The sequence below is a fragment of the Talpa europaea genome, assembly GCF_964194135.1.
Source record: "Talpa europaea genome assembly, chromosome: 9".
Lineage (NCBI taxonomy): Eukaryota > Metazoa > Chordata > Mammalia > Eulipotyphla > Talpidae > Talpa > Talpa europaea.
Window position 1 is genome coordinate 27333493 of NC_140076.1, and position 17937 is coordinate 27351429.

Here is a 17937-nt window from a genome sequence, read left to right on the forward strand (position 1 = left end):
TTCATTGATTCTGGAGATAATCTATAATCAGACCCAGATTCTGGTAAACAGCATGAAGCCCTACTTCAACCTATGTCTGGAAGGCCTCGGTTCCTAAGTCTGGTGAGGAAGTTGATGATACAAGTGACTTAAATATCTACTGCATTATGTCTTTCAGAATTGCAATAAATAAATAAGTAAATAAATAATAATGCCCTTGAAAGAAAGATGAAAGGTGATATTGACAGACCAAATTGAGACATGAATCAGACTTCACCTTCAGCAACATTGGCAGGACCCTCTGTAGGGCAAGAGAACAGAACTGTATAATTATCTGAGCATATAATCTTACTGAAAGTTCCAAAACAAACCTATATAGGCATAAGCCAGGAAGGAGAAAGCAGTAAATGCCATAAGGAAGGAGCCAAGCAATCATGAGGTACAGAAGGGGAATGAATCACAAGAAAAAGAGATGTGTTGGATTATAGACTCAGGTCCTACTGGGGCTTACTCAGTGACTGAAATTTTATGTCAGTAGGAGAAAATGATATATTGCTGATTCCCTGATTCCCAATTGAGGAGAATCTATATAACCAACACCCCACCCACCACCCAGAATATCTGGTAGTTTGGGTTGGCAAAGAAGTTAACTCTACAGCAGAAGCAGGAGCAAGAGGCTAAGAAAGTGCAGCACAGAGAGCTCCCAAGTCCATTTCCTTTTATGTAAAGTTCCTTTCCTGAGGACATTCTCCACATCCAGCTACAATCTTACCAAGTCTAAAGGCATGATTCTAATGCCCTGGAGGCAGACCACTACTTTAAGGGCAAATAAGAAAGAAGAGAGGAGAATGGAAGAGCTAAAGGCATTGTGATAGCTGCTTTCTGGAAAATAGCCACTATTCTAAAGATAGACCCCCCCCCCCCCTTGGTGGAAATAAAACCCATAAGAAACGAAACCAATTTTTCTTGGAAAGTTCCCCATTCCTCCCATCTCCAAAATGCCTGATACCACCCATCTCCTTTTCTCCCTCCTACTTAACATTGCTCCCAGACCAACACGTCTACACATCTGAAATTATACACCTCATAATGTAGCCCCACAGGGAAGAGTACAGTCCTAGTGCCAGGCATGCCCAAGCCCCCACACTACAACAGTCACATCGGCCCCCAGTCATTCCTTCCATACAAACACCAAGTACTTGAATATCATCTAGCATAGGTACCCCTCCACTGTTAATTCAAGCATTCTGGCAATACTACCTTAAAGGTAAAAGGTCTCTGAACACAGTTGGTAACTAAGAAAAATAAGCAAACAAAGAGATTTTCCTTTCCAACAGACCAACAATGGTACGTGTTCAGGTTATATAGTGCTGCATATAGCAAATTGTCCCAAAACCTGATGGCTTAACATATCTGCCTTGTCTCCATCCTGTGAGACAAGAATTTGGAAGTGGCGCAAATGACCAGTCTGGTTCATCCTGAGGTTGAAGTCAGATGTCGACCGGGGCTGTGGCTATCTCCAAGTTCTGACTGGAGCTGGTGGATTACTTCCAAGATAGCACCAAGAAACATGACATGAAAGTTGGCACTGGCTTTAATCTAAGAGCCTTGGTTCTTACATACATGTATCTCTCCACAGGGCTGTGTGAGGTTCCTCACAGTATGGCAACTAGCTCCCTCTAGAACAAGTGATCCAAAAGAACAAGGACTTCATGCCTTTTATGACTTCGCTCCTTCCCACTGTGTTGTTTTGGTTATACAGGACTAGCTCTGACTCAGTGAGGGAGGAGAACTACCAAGGGTGTAAACATCAGGAGGCAAGGTTCACCGTGGGCCATCTTGGAGGCTGACTACCCAGCATTCTTTAAAAGAACATGCTGCAGTAGCAGATAGAAGGTGGGAAGGAAAAGGACAGAGGAAGGATGGGACAGAAAGAAATATTTTGATTCCCAAAGGCTGCGACCAGAGGAAGCAATGTGCCTACTTCACTCCAGAGACTTCTCAGGGCTACCTGAGGTCTTACCCCAGCAAGCTTGAGTCAAATCCCATTTCCTAGGCAGGAGTTCCAGATGAATAGCTAAAGGAAGACATGAGAAAGTTCCTCAGGGTCCCAAAAACAAGACTATTATCTTCCCTCCCTCCTTGCCCACCCCACTTTTTTCTGAAGTAATGATGCAAGTTACCTGAGGATGAATCTGTGGTTTGTCGCACGTGGCCTCAAAGTCCAGCACTAAAAAGTAGTGATACCTCTGGAGAGGGAAGGACACCATTGTCGACATGGATGCGCCAAAGCCGTGGGCCGCCAGCTTTCTGGTGGATATGGAGCAGAACTCCGGAACACCACAGGGAGAAAATAAGTGGGAGCCCAGCACTTTTCTTGCTCTTGAAAGTAAATATGAAGAAAATCGAGCTGCTCCAGTCTGTAAAGGTGCTAGCATTGAACATCCAGAAGCATCTAAAACTTAGGGGAGGAAAGTTAAAAAAAAAAAGACAAAGAAAAAAAAAAAGACAGAGAGCCTGGGTTACTCCCCTCCCACTGTGGCCCTGTTCCAGCTAGTCTTCAGTATATTCACACAACATGAACCACTCCCCAGTGTCTCTGGGACCCATTTCTAAATCACAGTATTCATTATGAAGTTCAAGACCCTAATACTGGCACCTGCAGCATTATGACAATTCTGAGTCTCCCAGATCATCCTCAAAACAACATGCAATCTGGGCCTTCATCTTTACATGGAGCTCTACAGTTCAAGAAGAGTGAAAAATTCTATGGTCACTTCTCAGGTGGCAACAGTTAACATTAAAGCTAAGGTTCCCACAGTAACATGAGGCGACCCAGTTGCACAATCAGTCCTGAGAGTGAAGCAGACTCAAACAGCAAAAAATATCCAAGATTCTCTCCTTAGCTCCTATGCCCCCTAGCTTTTGACATCATCTTCATACTCTCCTTACAGTACCACGGGGAACGGAGTCGATCACTGAGGAGCTTGCTCAAGATATTATGGTGATTCCCCAGCCCCCACACCAGTAAGCAGCACCCTGGGGGAATGAATGAAGCCTGGAGAGCACAGGTGGCAACAGCCTCAGGCTTTCCCATTTGCTGCCTTTAGACTCACTCTCTCCTAGAAGCCCTGAATGACTGCAGGACTTTTTTAAATAGGGGAGAAAGAGAGAAAACCCAGATGTGGCAGTAATAGGAGCATTGCTAAAAGTCTAGTAAAGTTTTCTGAGTGAACATGTGCAAAAAAAAAAAAAATCCAAATCACTTTTCAAGTTTTCCCTTTAAATCTGCAGAACGTCTGCTTCTCAAAAGGGCCAACTAAATATAAAAATCAAAGCCTAAGTTTTACTCACAAATAACTCAAGCTTTCCCTTCTCTGTCCTCCCCCCAAAACAGAACCAAGGCAGGAATGTTGTTTGTCACCCTTTTGTACCCAAGTCTCCTCAATTATAATTTTCAAAATCGAACAAGAAACCTCACTGCTCAATACAGAAATGGCCATAGTTTATGCCTTTGGAAGCCCAGGTCCAAAAAGGCCAAAAGTTTGCCTCTGAAAGGCTGCTTGCTCCCCGAACAAGCCTGTGATGTTTTGAACACACTCAAAGGCAATGAGGTCACTACTACCCAAGTGGATATGGACGATGCCAAGTTCACTTCTCATCCCAGCTCTCCCCTGACTCACTGAAGGAGCTGTGCTCACTTGCCTCCATATTTGTTAGGCTACACGATAGTGTGAGTCCACAATTTCCCATCCCTATAGTGAGAGTCCTTGGCTTAGTGGAGCTAAGACTGGAAAGAACTTTAAATTCTTCATGGATCCTACATCATCATAGTACTTATTTTCACCACAGCTTAACGGCTTCTCCAAAAACACAGCCCAAACTCCTCAGCCCAGAGTAGACAAAGGGTGCTTTGTGTTTCATCATGGAATCCCTTGGAAAGGCAAAGGGGACTATTATCCTTTTGAAGGCCAGAATTCAAAAGAACTCTTCACTCCTGAATAGTATGAAAGTCTTGCTGAGGTGGGAGATACCAGTCTGCTCAGATTTCACATGCTAACTTGGACCTTAAGTCTCTCAGGGCCCTAGAATTCTTTTGTAACCTTTTGAAATCAGGACATACATATGTGCTTTTGAGAGTCTTAACATTCTCCAATATGCCTATGCAGTGTATAAAGTGCATATAGAGTCAATCGGACCCCTTCTACCAAATGCTAAGGCAACTAAGCATAGCAATTAAGAAGGACCTCCAGATTTGAATGCTGGCTTTCCCATTTATTCGCCATGGCATCTTGGAAAAGCTGTTTTTCCTCACCTGTAATTACAGTATCTATTCCTTAAATGAGAATGAAATGAGAGGACACATGTAAAGCACCAACTGCAGTGTCTGGCACATAAAGCTCAGTATGAGCTTACTATTATTACCACTATTATCTAATTGGGCTATGCCCACCTAGGCAAGCCTGGATTCCCATACTTTGGGTCTATAAAGCCAATTAATGCATAAGCAACCTCAGGATAACATTAACTGCTTCTGCATCCCTAGAATGCTCTGGACCATCCATAGAACATGCTATATACATATCCTATCTCCTCTCATGAATAATATATTAATGGCTAAAGGTCTTTCTGTCTACATCTACATCAAAAAAGTTCTCTTACAGAAAGTCTTAGGAGACCAGGCTTCTACATGTCACCAGTCTCTGGTTTCCATACTTCCCTTACTTTTAACAACAAAGTTCAGCTTCAGTCCAGAAACAGAAGGCCATTCTTTCCTTCCTAAAAATTCAATCTAATAACTTTAGAGCCATTAGTTGTGGCTAAGGAAGCTGTGTCTATACCAGTTGGAGTCAAGAGAATCAGGGAGTGGGGATGGAGGGTTACTCAAGCGTAAGCAAGGAAGGAGGACATCCATGCAGAGGCAGGGAGGTATGAGGTAGCGTGTCAGATTTCATGTTGGCTGTGGAAGGGATCTGTGGCGGGGGAATGATATGCATCTGATGTGAGGAGTCGTGGACAGGGTAAAAGAAGCACCCAAGAGGGGAAAAGACCATGGCAAAAATGAGAGATTAATTAGAGAGGTACTATACTAAGGGTAATGAGAAAAAAGTTTCTCACAGAGGATGGAATTAAAATATGGAAAGGGAATAATCTGTGGTGTCAAATTGGAATTGGAGATAACAATGTGAACTCATGGCTTCTGACATATATATAATACAACAAAAATAAAGCTAGGGCCTCTCCGGTGACGCAGTGGTTGAGCGCTGGGTTGTGAAGCTGCCCACAGCCTCTGCAGTGCCGGCTCGATCCCCGGCTGCTCCCCCGCCACTGGAGGAGGATCCCACATGGCGCGCAGACCTCTCCTGACGCCCGCTGCTCCCCTAAGCAGTGTACTTCGGTCGTTCTGCCTGCTCTGCTCCCCGCTCTGGCGAATTCTCTCACCCTCCCGCGCTTCTGACTGTACCCAGTGCTTGTATAAATAAATAAAAAATAAATCTTTAAAAAAAAAAGCTAGATGTTGGTGTATGTATATATGTGAGTGTGCATACACACAAATATATATGCAAATACATTTTTCTCTGTCCACTGAAAGGATTAGTTTTGGAGCAACACTCAATAGCAACGAGCATGTTTACCACCCAGTTGCCTTCTAAATAACATGATGCACTTAATGAACCAGAGCTCTTTGGAGAAATGGCTGATGCTGGGGCTGAGGCAGGAAAAGTGCAAGATAAGCCTGGAATAACTTGTGGCAGAAAGTAAAAAAATGCTCAAAGAATAATGGGTACACATTAAAAGTATGCAGAAGCCAGGTTGAAGGGGCTCCCAGTGGCAAATAAATAATGACATTAATGGATTATAATGCACTGAATAAAAAGGGAAACAATGATTCATAGATATAAATAATATAAATAAATATATAAAATTAGTTTAATAAGGGATATTTACCTAGTTTCAAAGTATCTCCCCATAGAATGCTTATTAATTATAACAGGGAGTAAGTCTGCGATGGAGAGAAGCCTGGCAGACATCACCTTAATCAAATGATAAAAATTAACATCATCAATAATGGGGCAAATCAAAATTATGCACCATAAGATAAGATGCAAAGAGAAAAACAAAGTGTCATTTTTGTGAAGTTCTTACAGAAGATGCATAACTTGAACCTAACCAGGAGAAAGTATCAGACAAACCCTAACAGGGCACAGGCTACACAATAACCAGTGTGTAATCTTTAAAAGTCTCAAGGTCATGAGTGTCAAGGAAGGTTTATTGAAGAAAGTATAAAGGAGATTAGAGAGACTTGATAACTCAATGCCATGCAGGATTCTGAACTGGATCATTTTGCTAAAGAACATTACTGGCACAATCGGCAAACCTTAAATGGGTTTTGAGGATTAAATGGAGGTAACATATCAATGTTAAGTTCCTGGTTTTGATGGTTGCATTGTGGTTCGGTAGCAAATGGTCTTCCATGTAGGAAATGCCTGTAAAATATTCAGACTGGTGGGGTGTTAGGTCCGCAATTTAACTCCTGAATGGTTCAGGAATAAAATTCTGTTATTGTACTTCCATTTTTGGCATATTTCAAACTTTAATTTTTTTTTTTTACAAATCCATATTCAATGTGGTTTTTTTTATGTTTGTTGGTTGGTTTTTTAAAGGAAAGAAACAGCGCATACGGGCTGTTTGGGAGCCATCTCCTGGTACTGCCCAGAAAAGGTAGGCTGCGTGCTCTCCTCTTGCAGGTGGCAGCAAAAAGCAAGCCCTTAAAGCATCTAGTCTCCATAAGAGCCCTCACTCAGCGCCCCTTCACTGACACTGCTGTCACCTTTAGTGCCTTCTCAGGAAATACCCCTGCACTGGCTCCTCCCTGGCCCTTGCACCCTCCCGCATCTTAGGGATTTCCCTTTTCTACTGACCTCTTTACACTTCAGTCACAAGTTCGCAGAATCTGTGTCTATAACTTGTACCATCAACTAGGACTTCAAGTAGCTGGTTGAGGGGCAGAACTCAAAAGAAACAGCTTATGATTCATGAATTTCTGCGCACTATCACCAGAGCCTGAGATTTATACACATTTACTTATACTCAGACACTATTTTCCTTCTAGCAAATTAAAGGTAGTAAGTAGCCTATGGCAAAAAGAAAAGTGAATGATTGTCTCCTTGAAATGAAGGGACCAGCCCCCCATCAGAGACCAGGGAGGGGTACACAGGGACTGCCATGGGCCAGCCCCATTTGGAGAAACAGGCCTGCGCCACAGCCCCTGGAGAATGGTCTCTGTGCACAGTATTTACACAATAGACACCAATGGCTCCTCTGCAGCCATTACTGTCGGTCAGGTAAATAACACATGTGCCAAAACACACATTTAATGAGGGAAATAATATGCCTTTATAAAAAGCCTCAATCTGTATTTACCTGAGAGACCAGAGAAGCACCAAATCACCAGATTAGTGGAACCACAGAGGAGTCATTTTGGTGTCTTGGGTAAATAGACATTTTATAGCCTTCCATTACTGGAGGGGGGAAGGGAGAGTGAAGGGAGGGGGCCATCCTTTAATATCCACATACACAGGCTAGGGGAGCCTGGGGGATAAAAGAGAAACCCATCATGAAATATGGGGTCTACTCCTACCTCATCATCCCAACTACACAGACTTGGGATCTTTGAGAAAGGTAAAGGTTTGTACCACCCCTGGATTCTATCCATTCCATTAGAAACCAGACAGGGAGGTAGGGATACACTCCAGAGAAAACCAAGGCCTAGGAGGCAGTTTCTCAGTTCAGCTGACTGGAAGTACCAGGGACAGCAACAGCTTCCCCAGTTCCCAATCCCAGGGCACCTCTGTACCCCACTCTAACCTTCAGGAGCACAAGTGCTCAGTACCTGGGTCACAGAGGCAGCACCAGAACACAGTAACACCTGTGTGGAACTCACTTAGTCACAGGCACTGTCTGAGGCAGCTAAAAATAGCCTGGGAAAATTATAAACTACATGCCTTCAAAAGTTGTAATCTTCAATCTAATGAATGCATCCTTATTGCCACAGTACTTTCTGTGAAAATCAGACTATCAAAGATGAAAGATAACCTAAGAGGAGACACAATCCAGCCAGCCAGGGAAACTAAGCCCCAAAGGAGAAAGGACTAGCCAAAGTTCACATAGCAAGAAACAGAAGGAATCAAACACAGAGCTCCTGACTCACAGGACAGGGTTTTGGGTCACTGCTCCCACACAAGGCGCAGGCCTCACCTCCCACAGCCTTCTCTGGAGTCTCAGTGGAGAACAGGGGCCTGCGGGTGGCAGGCTAGAGGTTGAGAAAGAACAAAGTTTGACATGCCCTGGAACTTTATAGGACTTCCCTATGGCCCCAAAGTGGAATGGAAGCAGGAACTCTAAAGCTGGGTCATCACCTTTTCTAAACACTCTCTCTCCAACCTGTCACTCCCTTGACCTGTAGCTTTAGCTGCTTCTGCTATGAGGCAGCGCTAGGGAAGAGAGCTCACATAGCAGCAGAAGCAATTACCAATTCCAAACTATCAGCAGAGTTAAAGTCACTAAAGACCTTCAGGAATTCCAAATTCTGATGGTGACATCACAAGCCACAGGAAGCTCACTTTCCCCTTCAACTGGCCTGTCTCAGCAGCTCAAGGCAGCACATAAAAAAATGACTATGATTTGCCCACTGTTTGGTGACCCATATGCCACTCCCAATAGCTTGGGCAACCTCCTTTCAGGGGCCAAAGCTGGAAAACATCTCTCTGAAATGTTCTGCAAGTCAGCTGTGACCCCATCACACATGAAGGAGTTTCTTTCCTAACACCCCACAAACAGCAAGAAATGGAGGGAGGGTAACAGCACGGTACTCTCTTTACTTTAAGCACCGCCACACTTGCAGACAGTATTCACCTAGAGGAGAGGTACACAGAGCCTTCCATACCCCTGCTTCCAAGATGGATTTGGTATAGAAACAAGGAATCACAAGTGTAGTTGTTAAAACATGGGTATCAGACAAACCCAAGTTAACTCCTGCCTCCACTACATATTCTTTGTAAAAATAGCTATAGTAATACGTCTTTGTAAAGTGCTTTGCACAACAGAAAGAACTCAATAAAAGTTATTATAATTACATGAGAAAGAGGACATAACACAATTTTCTAAAAATCTACTACATTGGTGATCTACATATTTCATCTCATCTAATTCTCCCAAATATCAAACACTGTGGACAACAGTATTCCCATTTTACACGTGGGGAAGCTGAGGCTCAGAGGCACTCGACTCTTCAGGGCCCTTTTCTTCTTTTCCCATGTTTGCGAGCCCAACCTCCCTCACTTTACTGATTTCCCCATTAGTTGTAAGGCTAACCAAGCATATCAATTTCAGTTTTTCTTGTGAGGTAAGCTATAACTTTAACTAAAAGTAACTCAACCACAGCAACTGCCTGTCCGAATCATCCAAATTTGTTATTTTTTTATTTTAACAAGAAAAACAAATTGCCATCCTGGGTATAAAAAGAAGAAACAGGAAGGGGTATTTTGGATTATAATGACTGCAATCCAAGGAACCCAAAACTTCCTTTCAAACACAATTTCAGAGGAGCAAATCTTCTGATGTCATAAAGAAACTGGCAAGCAGCAGGTTACAACTAGTTCTTGCTCAGGGCCCCAAATGAGCTGTTTCCTTTTACAAATCTGTTCCTTGGCAAATGCTCCTGCCTGTTTTGGAATGTACGTCCAGCAAATACATCACTACTTCTTCAACTTCTAGCTCAATCTCCCCTTTTTAGTAACTTTCCCTGAGACTCCACCATAAAGTCAATTGCTTAAAGGTCATCCAGTAGCATAATTCATTCCTATTTGGTAACTTTAATCTCACATATACCTGTATACTTTTCACTGTACATAGACATATATATATAAAACTCATGTATCACACATATTACAGTAAGATTTTAGTTATTTGTTTCTCCTGTTACCAGTAATTTCCAAGGAGCTAGGTGAAAGGATGAAAGATAGCAGGTACAAATGTGTGCGTGCATGCGTGCGTGCGTGCGTGTGTGTGTGTGTAAAAGCATACTTGACATAATTTATTGACTTATTTTTTGCCAGACCCTTTGATACATTTTAAAGAATTGAATGTATTATGGTGCATTATAGAAAAGTGTAAGTTTTTTCATTTTTTAAGTCTTAATAATGCATGTATTTTAAAAGTCTGAGAAACATTGAGTTAAGACATAGATTCTCAAGGGCAAGGACCACATTTTATTCATTTCTGTATTCTCAGCACCCAGCACAGGACCAGGCACAAAGAGTGATGGTATGCTGAATGAACATGCTCAGACATGTTAAAACAGAGCAGAGCCTAAACACCAAGCAAAGCTTCTTCTTCTTTCTTCTCTCACCTTCCAGCCCATCCTGTTCTGTCTTCTCCAGTAAGAGAGGAGAGAGAGAGAGAGAGAGAGAGAGAGAGAGAGAATTGCCTTGGTGCTGGAATACTATTAAAAGGATTAATTTAGGGACCGGTGTTTGGACTGTCACATCCAATCACTACCCACAGATCTACAGCTTCCCAAATCAAGCTCATGCAAAGAGGAATCAATTGCAAGGACACAGAGGGTCTGAACAAGCATACTAATGGCCTCCTGAGGTGCCAGCGGCCAGCTCTGACACTCCCATAAATTATCCGCTTTTTGATTTTACCTGTAGCTGTGGGGCACAAGGCACAATTTTGAACATATCAAAGCAATCTCTTGTAACCCGAGGCTCCCCCAAGAATGTCCCCAAAGGAGGACAGGCTAAAAACAGTGACCCAAAGGGAATCTGCTTCCCAATAGGCCTGGTCCTAGCAGTCACCGATTAAAACCCAACAGGACCAAATAGATACAGTGGGACCCAAATCAAGCCTAGCAGATCTGGACAAGGCATGCATCAGACTGCAGTTCTGCAATGACTACACATCTCTCACTCAAAGGAAGAGAAATCACAGCAATAAACCAACACAATTTCATCTGGAGGCAAATGTGCGCGAGCTCTGACTGCTGTACCTCACAGCATGACCTCAGGCCGCACACTTAACCTTCTTGAGCCTCAGTTTCCTTTTATGAGTAGCAGGGACAATAAAGCTGACCACCTGACCCACCTCCCAGAGTGGTGGTGAAAAGTAATAAGCAAACATTTGCGAGACATTTTACAGAGATGCAGGGCCACAAGGGTGGCAACACTAACAAATGACCCCAACAGACAGAAAGAAATGACTGGTCACACTTTGGTGAATTTCTTTCGGATAGCTGCTCACTCAATTCATTTCATTGATAGTGTTGGGGCTAAAGTCCACCCTGAAGAACATTCTGGGATTTGGAATGGGACTCCTGCTGTCTGAAAATGTTCCATTATGAAGAGAGGTGCCTTGCATTACTTGCAATTTCCTCCCCTGTCTGCTGGCTACCAGTACCAGGGCATATATTTCTATCATATGGCCACTGTGACAACTGTGAGGACCCGAAACATACCAAGTCAACTCGCCCAATTGCTGGTTGCTTTTTAAAGTTATCTGTAAAATATTAGTAACAAAGCAAGCAAAACCCTGTGCTGCTTTCTGCCAACCCTAGATGTCCCATTATCTCCATACCAGAGAAAGGAAAGCAAATTCAGAGAGCTCATAAAAACACTAGTCTCAGAAATCTGTAGACTTTCCTTCAGAGATACAAATACACTGGGGCTTGCAAGAAAATTCACTGAACATTCAACACATATTTCATTTGGTCCCCCTGACACATACCCATCACACTGAACTCCCCAAAACTTTCTCCCCAAAACCAGGAAAAGGTCATTGGCTTGCTAGAAGCAACAAAAGGAAAGATGAGTAGGACATCTATAGCAATTCCCTGGAAAGCACAGGAAAATGGGTCCTCCTCTTTGTGGATAATGTGTCAAGTTCAAGGCAATTGGCATTAAGGCATGAGCCCTATGGCCAAGATCCCTATCAGGGCTTCATTTATTCCCTATTTCTTTCAGGAGAAAATTGTTGCCAAAAAACTTTTCCATTCATTCTAATCCCAATTTTTCCTCCCTACATCTTTTCCAGTCTGCAAAATAGATGGTGGCATCACCAACACATTCTTTGATGGACATCCTTTAAACTCTGACAGCAAGAAATTAGCAAAGAGAACCATTATACACAAATATGCAAAGATTCAGTTATATTCCATTTTTAAGGGTCAAAATACAGCCTCAAAGGCTATATTTGCCATATAAAATGCTATGCATGTAACTGTCATGGTCAGTCTCTTTGCCTCTAGCATAGTCGTCTTCAATCCATTCTTAATACTGAAATCTGAGCAAACTTTCTAAGACACAAACCTAATGTTAATCCATTGCTTAAAATAGTTTCTTACTGCTGTTATGATAGTCTGATCTAAGGGTTGACAAACTATGGACCAGGGGCCAAATCTAGCTTGCCACCTGTTTTTATAGTAATACAGACATGCTCATTTATTTTTTGTACTATGTATGGCTCCTTTTATGCTGCAATAGTAGAGCTAAAGAATTAGACTCACAAAGTCTAAAAATTTACAGGAAAATTTTGCTGACCTATTTTAATGTCTTTTCCTTCCCCAACCACCAGTCTAATCCTAAGAGCTTATTAAGGCCCTGGCCTCTGTTTACCTCTACTGCTTCATTTCTCACCATATTCTCCTGCCTCCCTGCCCATTATGTTTCAATTATACTCAACTGCAGTTTCCTAAACTCAACAAAGCTCTGATCTTCACACGTGGTACCTCTTATCTTCATCTAATTCTGGCTAAGGTTACTTCCTCTGGAACTTTCCCTGAGCGCACCAGTCAGGGTTGGGGACCCTTCTGAGAACTTCCAAAACATCCACTTGCCTTATAGCATTCACAGGGTGTATCATAATTGCTTCTTTACTATATATCTCTCCCATGATTTTGTAAGCTCTTTGGCATTAGGGACAGAGGCTATCGTGTCCACCACTACAATCCTGTAACCTAGAAAGTGTCTGGCCCTTAGTTACTGAACAACCAACCTCTGAGATCCTATTTACCAATCATCAGAACCCACTTTTTACGCAATCCCTGATTTTTCTAATTATGGAGATAACCTGAGACTAACCATCCATCTAAGGATGACCCACAATCCAAATTAAATCAAGATTCCCAAAGGTCTTGGTCAAATGCCTTAAGATGTATATTTCTCAGGCTAAAGAACCGTTCTGGCTCTATTCAACCACCCTAACCTAATGCAGGTGCTCATGTGATGCCCATAAGAAACTATGACAGAACATGAGAATCTTGACCCCCCCACCTCCAACATTCACCACTTTATAGACTTTGGGCACATTTTGGTAATCTTTGAGCGTGTGATGCCTTATCAGAAAAAGCTAGAGAAAATATAATCTGTAATGGCCTCCAGCCCCCCCACCCTCCAAGTCCAAACAGTCATAAAAAGAAGTCAAGACAAATTTGACCATGCAACAGGATTCTCACCTCTCCTTACTTCGAAGATGCCAAGATTGGCAGCTGGGGACGCTGAAGGCTCTGTGAGAGCTGGAAAGCCCCAATGCTGTGGATAAATACACAACTCTGCAACAAGTCTATTTCAATATACAATCCATATCCCCCAGAGGGCTACTGTTTAAAACTATTTAAGAACCATACTACATTTCAACTCCTAAACTCAAACTACTTTGGGATAATAACTATCTGTGTGAGAACGCTTCTAGAGAGCTTTCCAAAGCTACTAGTAATGTATCTGGGTTTGGAATGATGAATTTCCTGTTTTTTGGTAGCATACTGTTCTTCCTAAGGAGGACCATTTCCTAGAAACACTAAACATTTGGGTAATCCCAGAATGCTAGTCTAGTCAAGAAAGGTACGTTTATACAGGTAAGGCTAACAATATTCAGGAACTCTGAAATTGAGGCCAAAATTGGGGGACTGTCACAAACCCACAGGGCATACTGCGAATGGCTACACAGATCAGGAAAACACCTGCAGGACACTTTCAGGTCTGCCTCAAGTTCTAACAAAGTCAAGGTAACCAAAGTTCATGGCCAATCATCACTGGACACCTATCACATTCGTTACCTAATTCAGCTATTCCAAAAGAACTAGAAATTGCAGAGGTGCCTCTGTATGCTCAACGAAACATCTAGGTTTGGAACCAATTTATTCCTGTCTACCACTTTACACATTTAAGACTTTTTTCTGCTCAGATCCCTTGGGAAAATGCCACTCACAACCTACCCCACCACAAAGAAAACACTTTCAAAATGAAAGGGAATAAAAGCATTTTTATTTGGAAATTTCAAGTTGGAAGGAGAGCTCTCAGCCAAGCTCTAAGATCTAGCTAGCCGATTATTTACAGGATCTTTGGGCAGGAATTGTTAATGAGCTTTTAATTTGGAGTGCTTAAGTTGCCAAAGTGCTCTGAGCTCCAGTGAAGCACCACAGAATCCATAAAGGAAACCTTATCAATCACTTCCCGGCAGTTCCCTTCCCCCAAACCACCCCAACCTCCCCTACTAAAGGCAGTCAAGTGGGTTTCTAACCAAGATCACAGACACACATTAGTGGAGTCACACTCCAAGTCCCTGTTTATAAATTGGCTTTTAAATGGTAGGGGATTCAGGTATAATATACTTAAGCGCCAGGCACGAACCCACTAAAACAAGGCATGCCATGTAAGATAAAGTCAGAATAAAGCAGAATTTGATGAAGCCAATTTCTCGCACAAACTCTAAAATCAAAAATCATTCAGCCAATCACAACTATAGTTTAAATAGAGTCTTTAGCCAATGGGATTCATGTTATTTCTTGCCCTTCAGCTGGAAGACTGATAAAAAGTCTGACAAGAACTAATGCCAAGAAGTGGCCAGAGATCTGTAGCAGAGGCAATGACAGTACTACCAGTTTGCAAAATCCAGCCCTAAGGACAGAATCCAAATCCCCAATGAGAGGCCACATTCAGTATCTTCAGATCAACAAGTAACAATTATTTTTTGCAAGAACTTGCAGTCACGGCCCCAATCCAAGCTCAAGTTTTGTTTGTTTATTTTGCGAAGAAAACACCTGATGCTGGACCATTTGCAAGAAAAGCAAACAGAAAGCTAGCCAGATTATATTCCTTTCTCCCTCCTTCCACCATCACTACCACCACAGCTATGATCTACAACGAGATAAATTGCTAACCTTGTGTCAGTATGTGTGTTGGGGACAGAGGATAGTCAATGTTCTGTCTACTGTCTCCCTATTTGACTTTTTATCTTCTCTGGTCAAATCTCTCTTCCGCTCCCCTAGTATCCCAGGTAAGAAGTCAGTACACTTCATCAACTCACGCAGCCGTTCTTGCAAAGCCCTGCCCCACTCCCTCTCCACCAGAATATTACTCCGCAGATCAAGCAACCAAGGTGAGCACATGGGCAGCATCCCAGGCTGCACAAACTGCGCGCACCGCGACCCTCACCCCACATGCATTAACCCGGGCCCAATCTGAAGGGGCCTCTCCGCGTCACCCACCCCGGGGTGTTGCCCCCAACTCGGGCCCATCCAAGTCCAGGGGAGCGTAATGGGTGGGGCTGGGGGCCAGGAGACCAGCCCTCCTTCCCAGGGCCGCCCCCGCCCCCCGTCAGCGGCGGGAGAGGCTGTCGCCATGGCAACGCCCCTTCCTCGGGGCCAGTGCGGCAGGCTCCCTCCAAGTGCAGGCCCCGACGTCCCCCTCGGCCTCAGCAGGCGCTCAGGGCAGTTTATGGCGGCTGGCGCGGCCCGCGCCGACTACGGCGCTGGCCAAGCAGAGGCAGGGCCAGCTCCGCCTGCTCCCCACCGCCCGTTCCCGGCCGCCTCAACAGCGGCAGCCAGCACCACGAGTCCACAACACACCGACTCACCTCCGCGCACTCTGACCCGGGTCGACGCAGAGGACGGGCGGGTGTGGTGGCCAACCGCTGAGCCCGCCGCATGCCCTTTCGACCAATAGGCTGCAGGTGGGCGGGGCTTATCCTCCCCAAATGCCTACTCTGCTGCCGACATGCGCTAAAGTGTGTCAAGATGGTGAGTCCCAGTGACTGGCCTCATGGTACTTGTAGTTTCAAAGTTGCACGTATTCAGAAGAGCGTGAAGCGGGCTTACTCATGAACTGTGAAGGAAATGTTTTAAACACGAAAACTTTCTAAGGCCTAGAGCGATCCAGGGCCCCCACCTCGGTTTTCTCACCTTCCAATATATGCCATCAGGTGAGTATGGGTTCATAAGGTGACGTTACATATAGATGACACCTTCCCAGGACTCCTTCATACAACAAGTCTTATGATTATCTACTCTGATGTAGGTCTGGGGATGATTTGATAGGAAGGAAGAGAGCTTTTAGGCTAAGAAGAAAGTGTTTAGATTTCGGAAGGGCCTTCCTAGAGAAGATGGGACTGATTTATTGAGGTTGGCTCCAGAAGGACTTCAGAGCTAAAAGGATACTGGAACTCTAGCTAGTGACAGAAATGTGCTTCATCTTGGTTATGGCTCTCTGGGGAGTCATGAGTACCAGTTTCTGAGGTAGGAAACCTCAGCCTTGGTCAAGCCACTGATAGCTTTGATACGCCCCCCCCCCCCAATCAATCAGAAATGATTTTCTGGGTCCAGCTTCCATCATCAAGTCTTCTGTCTGCCATCTGCTTCCCTCTCTGCCCCCTGCCCCCCGAAAAACTAACTGGGTTGTAGGCCAGAGGTGTGTGTGGGGGGAGAATGGGGGGCAGGGCAGGGTAAGTGGATTCATGAGACACAGTGGGAAGCAGAACAGATAGATCTACTGAAATACACTGCTGAGGGGAGCACCGGGTGAGACAAGAGAGGTCTGCTGCGCCATATGTGGGTTAGCTCCCTGGCTGGGGATGGAACTCAGGCCTTAGCAGTGATAGCACTGAGGCTTAACCCCTAGGCCACCAGGGAGGTATGCATATTTTTTTAACTGATGTCATTTTGGGGGCCTTACTTCTGACCTTAAATCTGACCTTAACCTCATGTTTCCCACCTGAGCTGGAAATGCCTTCCTTGGAGGGTTAATCCCATTTAATGAGCTACGTGATTCTATTCTGCACCTGCAGAATTTATCACATTGTTTTATAATTGCCTATTTCCTTATCTCTCCTTTAAGGATTATTTCCATATTGTTTATGCTGTAATATCCAGGAAGATGTCAGGCATAAAACAGGCACACAATAAATGTGGACAAATGGGAGAATAACCATCAACAACAGATGTCACTTAAGGTCAGTAAAGTAGAGGCATATCTGTGTGTACCAATTCTTAGAACTGAAATTGGGTCTTCACCTTCTATCATCTAGACTTAATCCCAATTAATCAACCAGTCAACATGTATTTACAGTGTTTCTGCTAAGTGTCAGGAGTTATTTCTGTTGTTAAGGATTTAATGGTGAATAATACACAAAATCTGTATTGTCAAGAGGCATTATATTGGGGAGGTGAAGGGAGAGGAAGAACAGGAAATAAATAATTAAATAGATAAATAAAAGTAGACAAGTAAGAGTTCCTGAGGTGGCTTCTCCTGTCTTTGGTTTTGTTATATCCTGAGTCTGGTGAGGGAATAGGGCACAGCCAACTTTCTTGCCTCTAAGAATGAAAAGAACCTATACTATCTGGGTTGGAGGCTTTCTTTCAGATTCAGCCCCAACTATCCTTCATGGAGCCTTCCAAGTTTCCCCTGACTTCCTCAGAATGTGTTCTTTCCTTCTTGATGCTTCTGGGACCTCAGGAAGTTGACTGTAAGATCTTTTTAAATAAAGACCAGGCAAAATGCATTCAAATAATGGGATGGTTTAAAAACTCAGTATATACTGAGTTAGGTGCAGTGCCACCTAACTGCACTCAGTTAGGTGCAGTGCCACCTAACCCAGCATTTGCCTCCTTTCAAAACTCTGGCTCTG

The 17937-nt window shown here is 43.7% G+C and overlaps 1 protein-coding gene across 6 annotated transcripts in view; it reads right to left on the reverse strand.

Annotated features, from left to right (window-relative positions):
• Positions 1–15658, reverse strand: part of ERI3 (ERI1 exoribonuclease family member 3) — a gene marked incomplete at both ends in the record, with an annotated part of 123041 nt that extends 107383 nt beyond the window's left edge. For 3 of the 6 annotated variants that reach the window (XM_084242910.1, XM_084242909.1, XM_084242907.1), the window contains 3 exons: positions 2163–2440; positions 13493–13568; positions 15524–15658. In XM_084242910.1, coding sequence (XP_084099036.1) covers positions 2163–2440; positions 13493–13568; positions 15524–15658 — 489 coding nt within the window. Of the gene's footprint in view, positions 1–2162; positions 2441–13492; positions 13569–15496 lie in introns of all 6 variants that reach the window. The other 3 variants (XM_084242911.1, XM_084242908.1, XM_084242912.1) reach the window with 3 other exon arrangements.
• Between the last annotated feature and the right edge of the window lie 2279 nt (positions 15659–17937).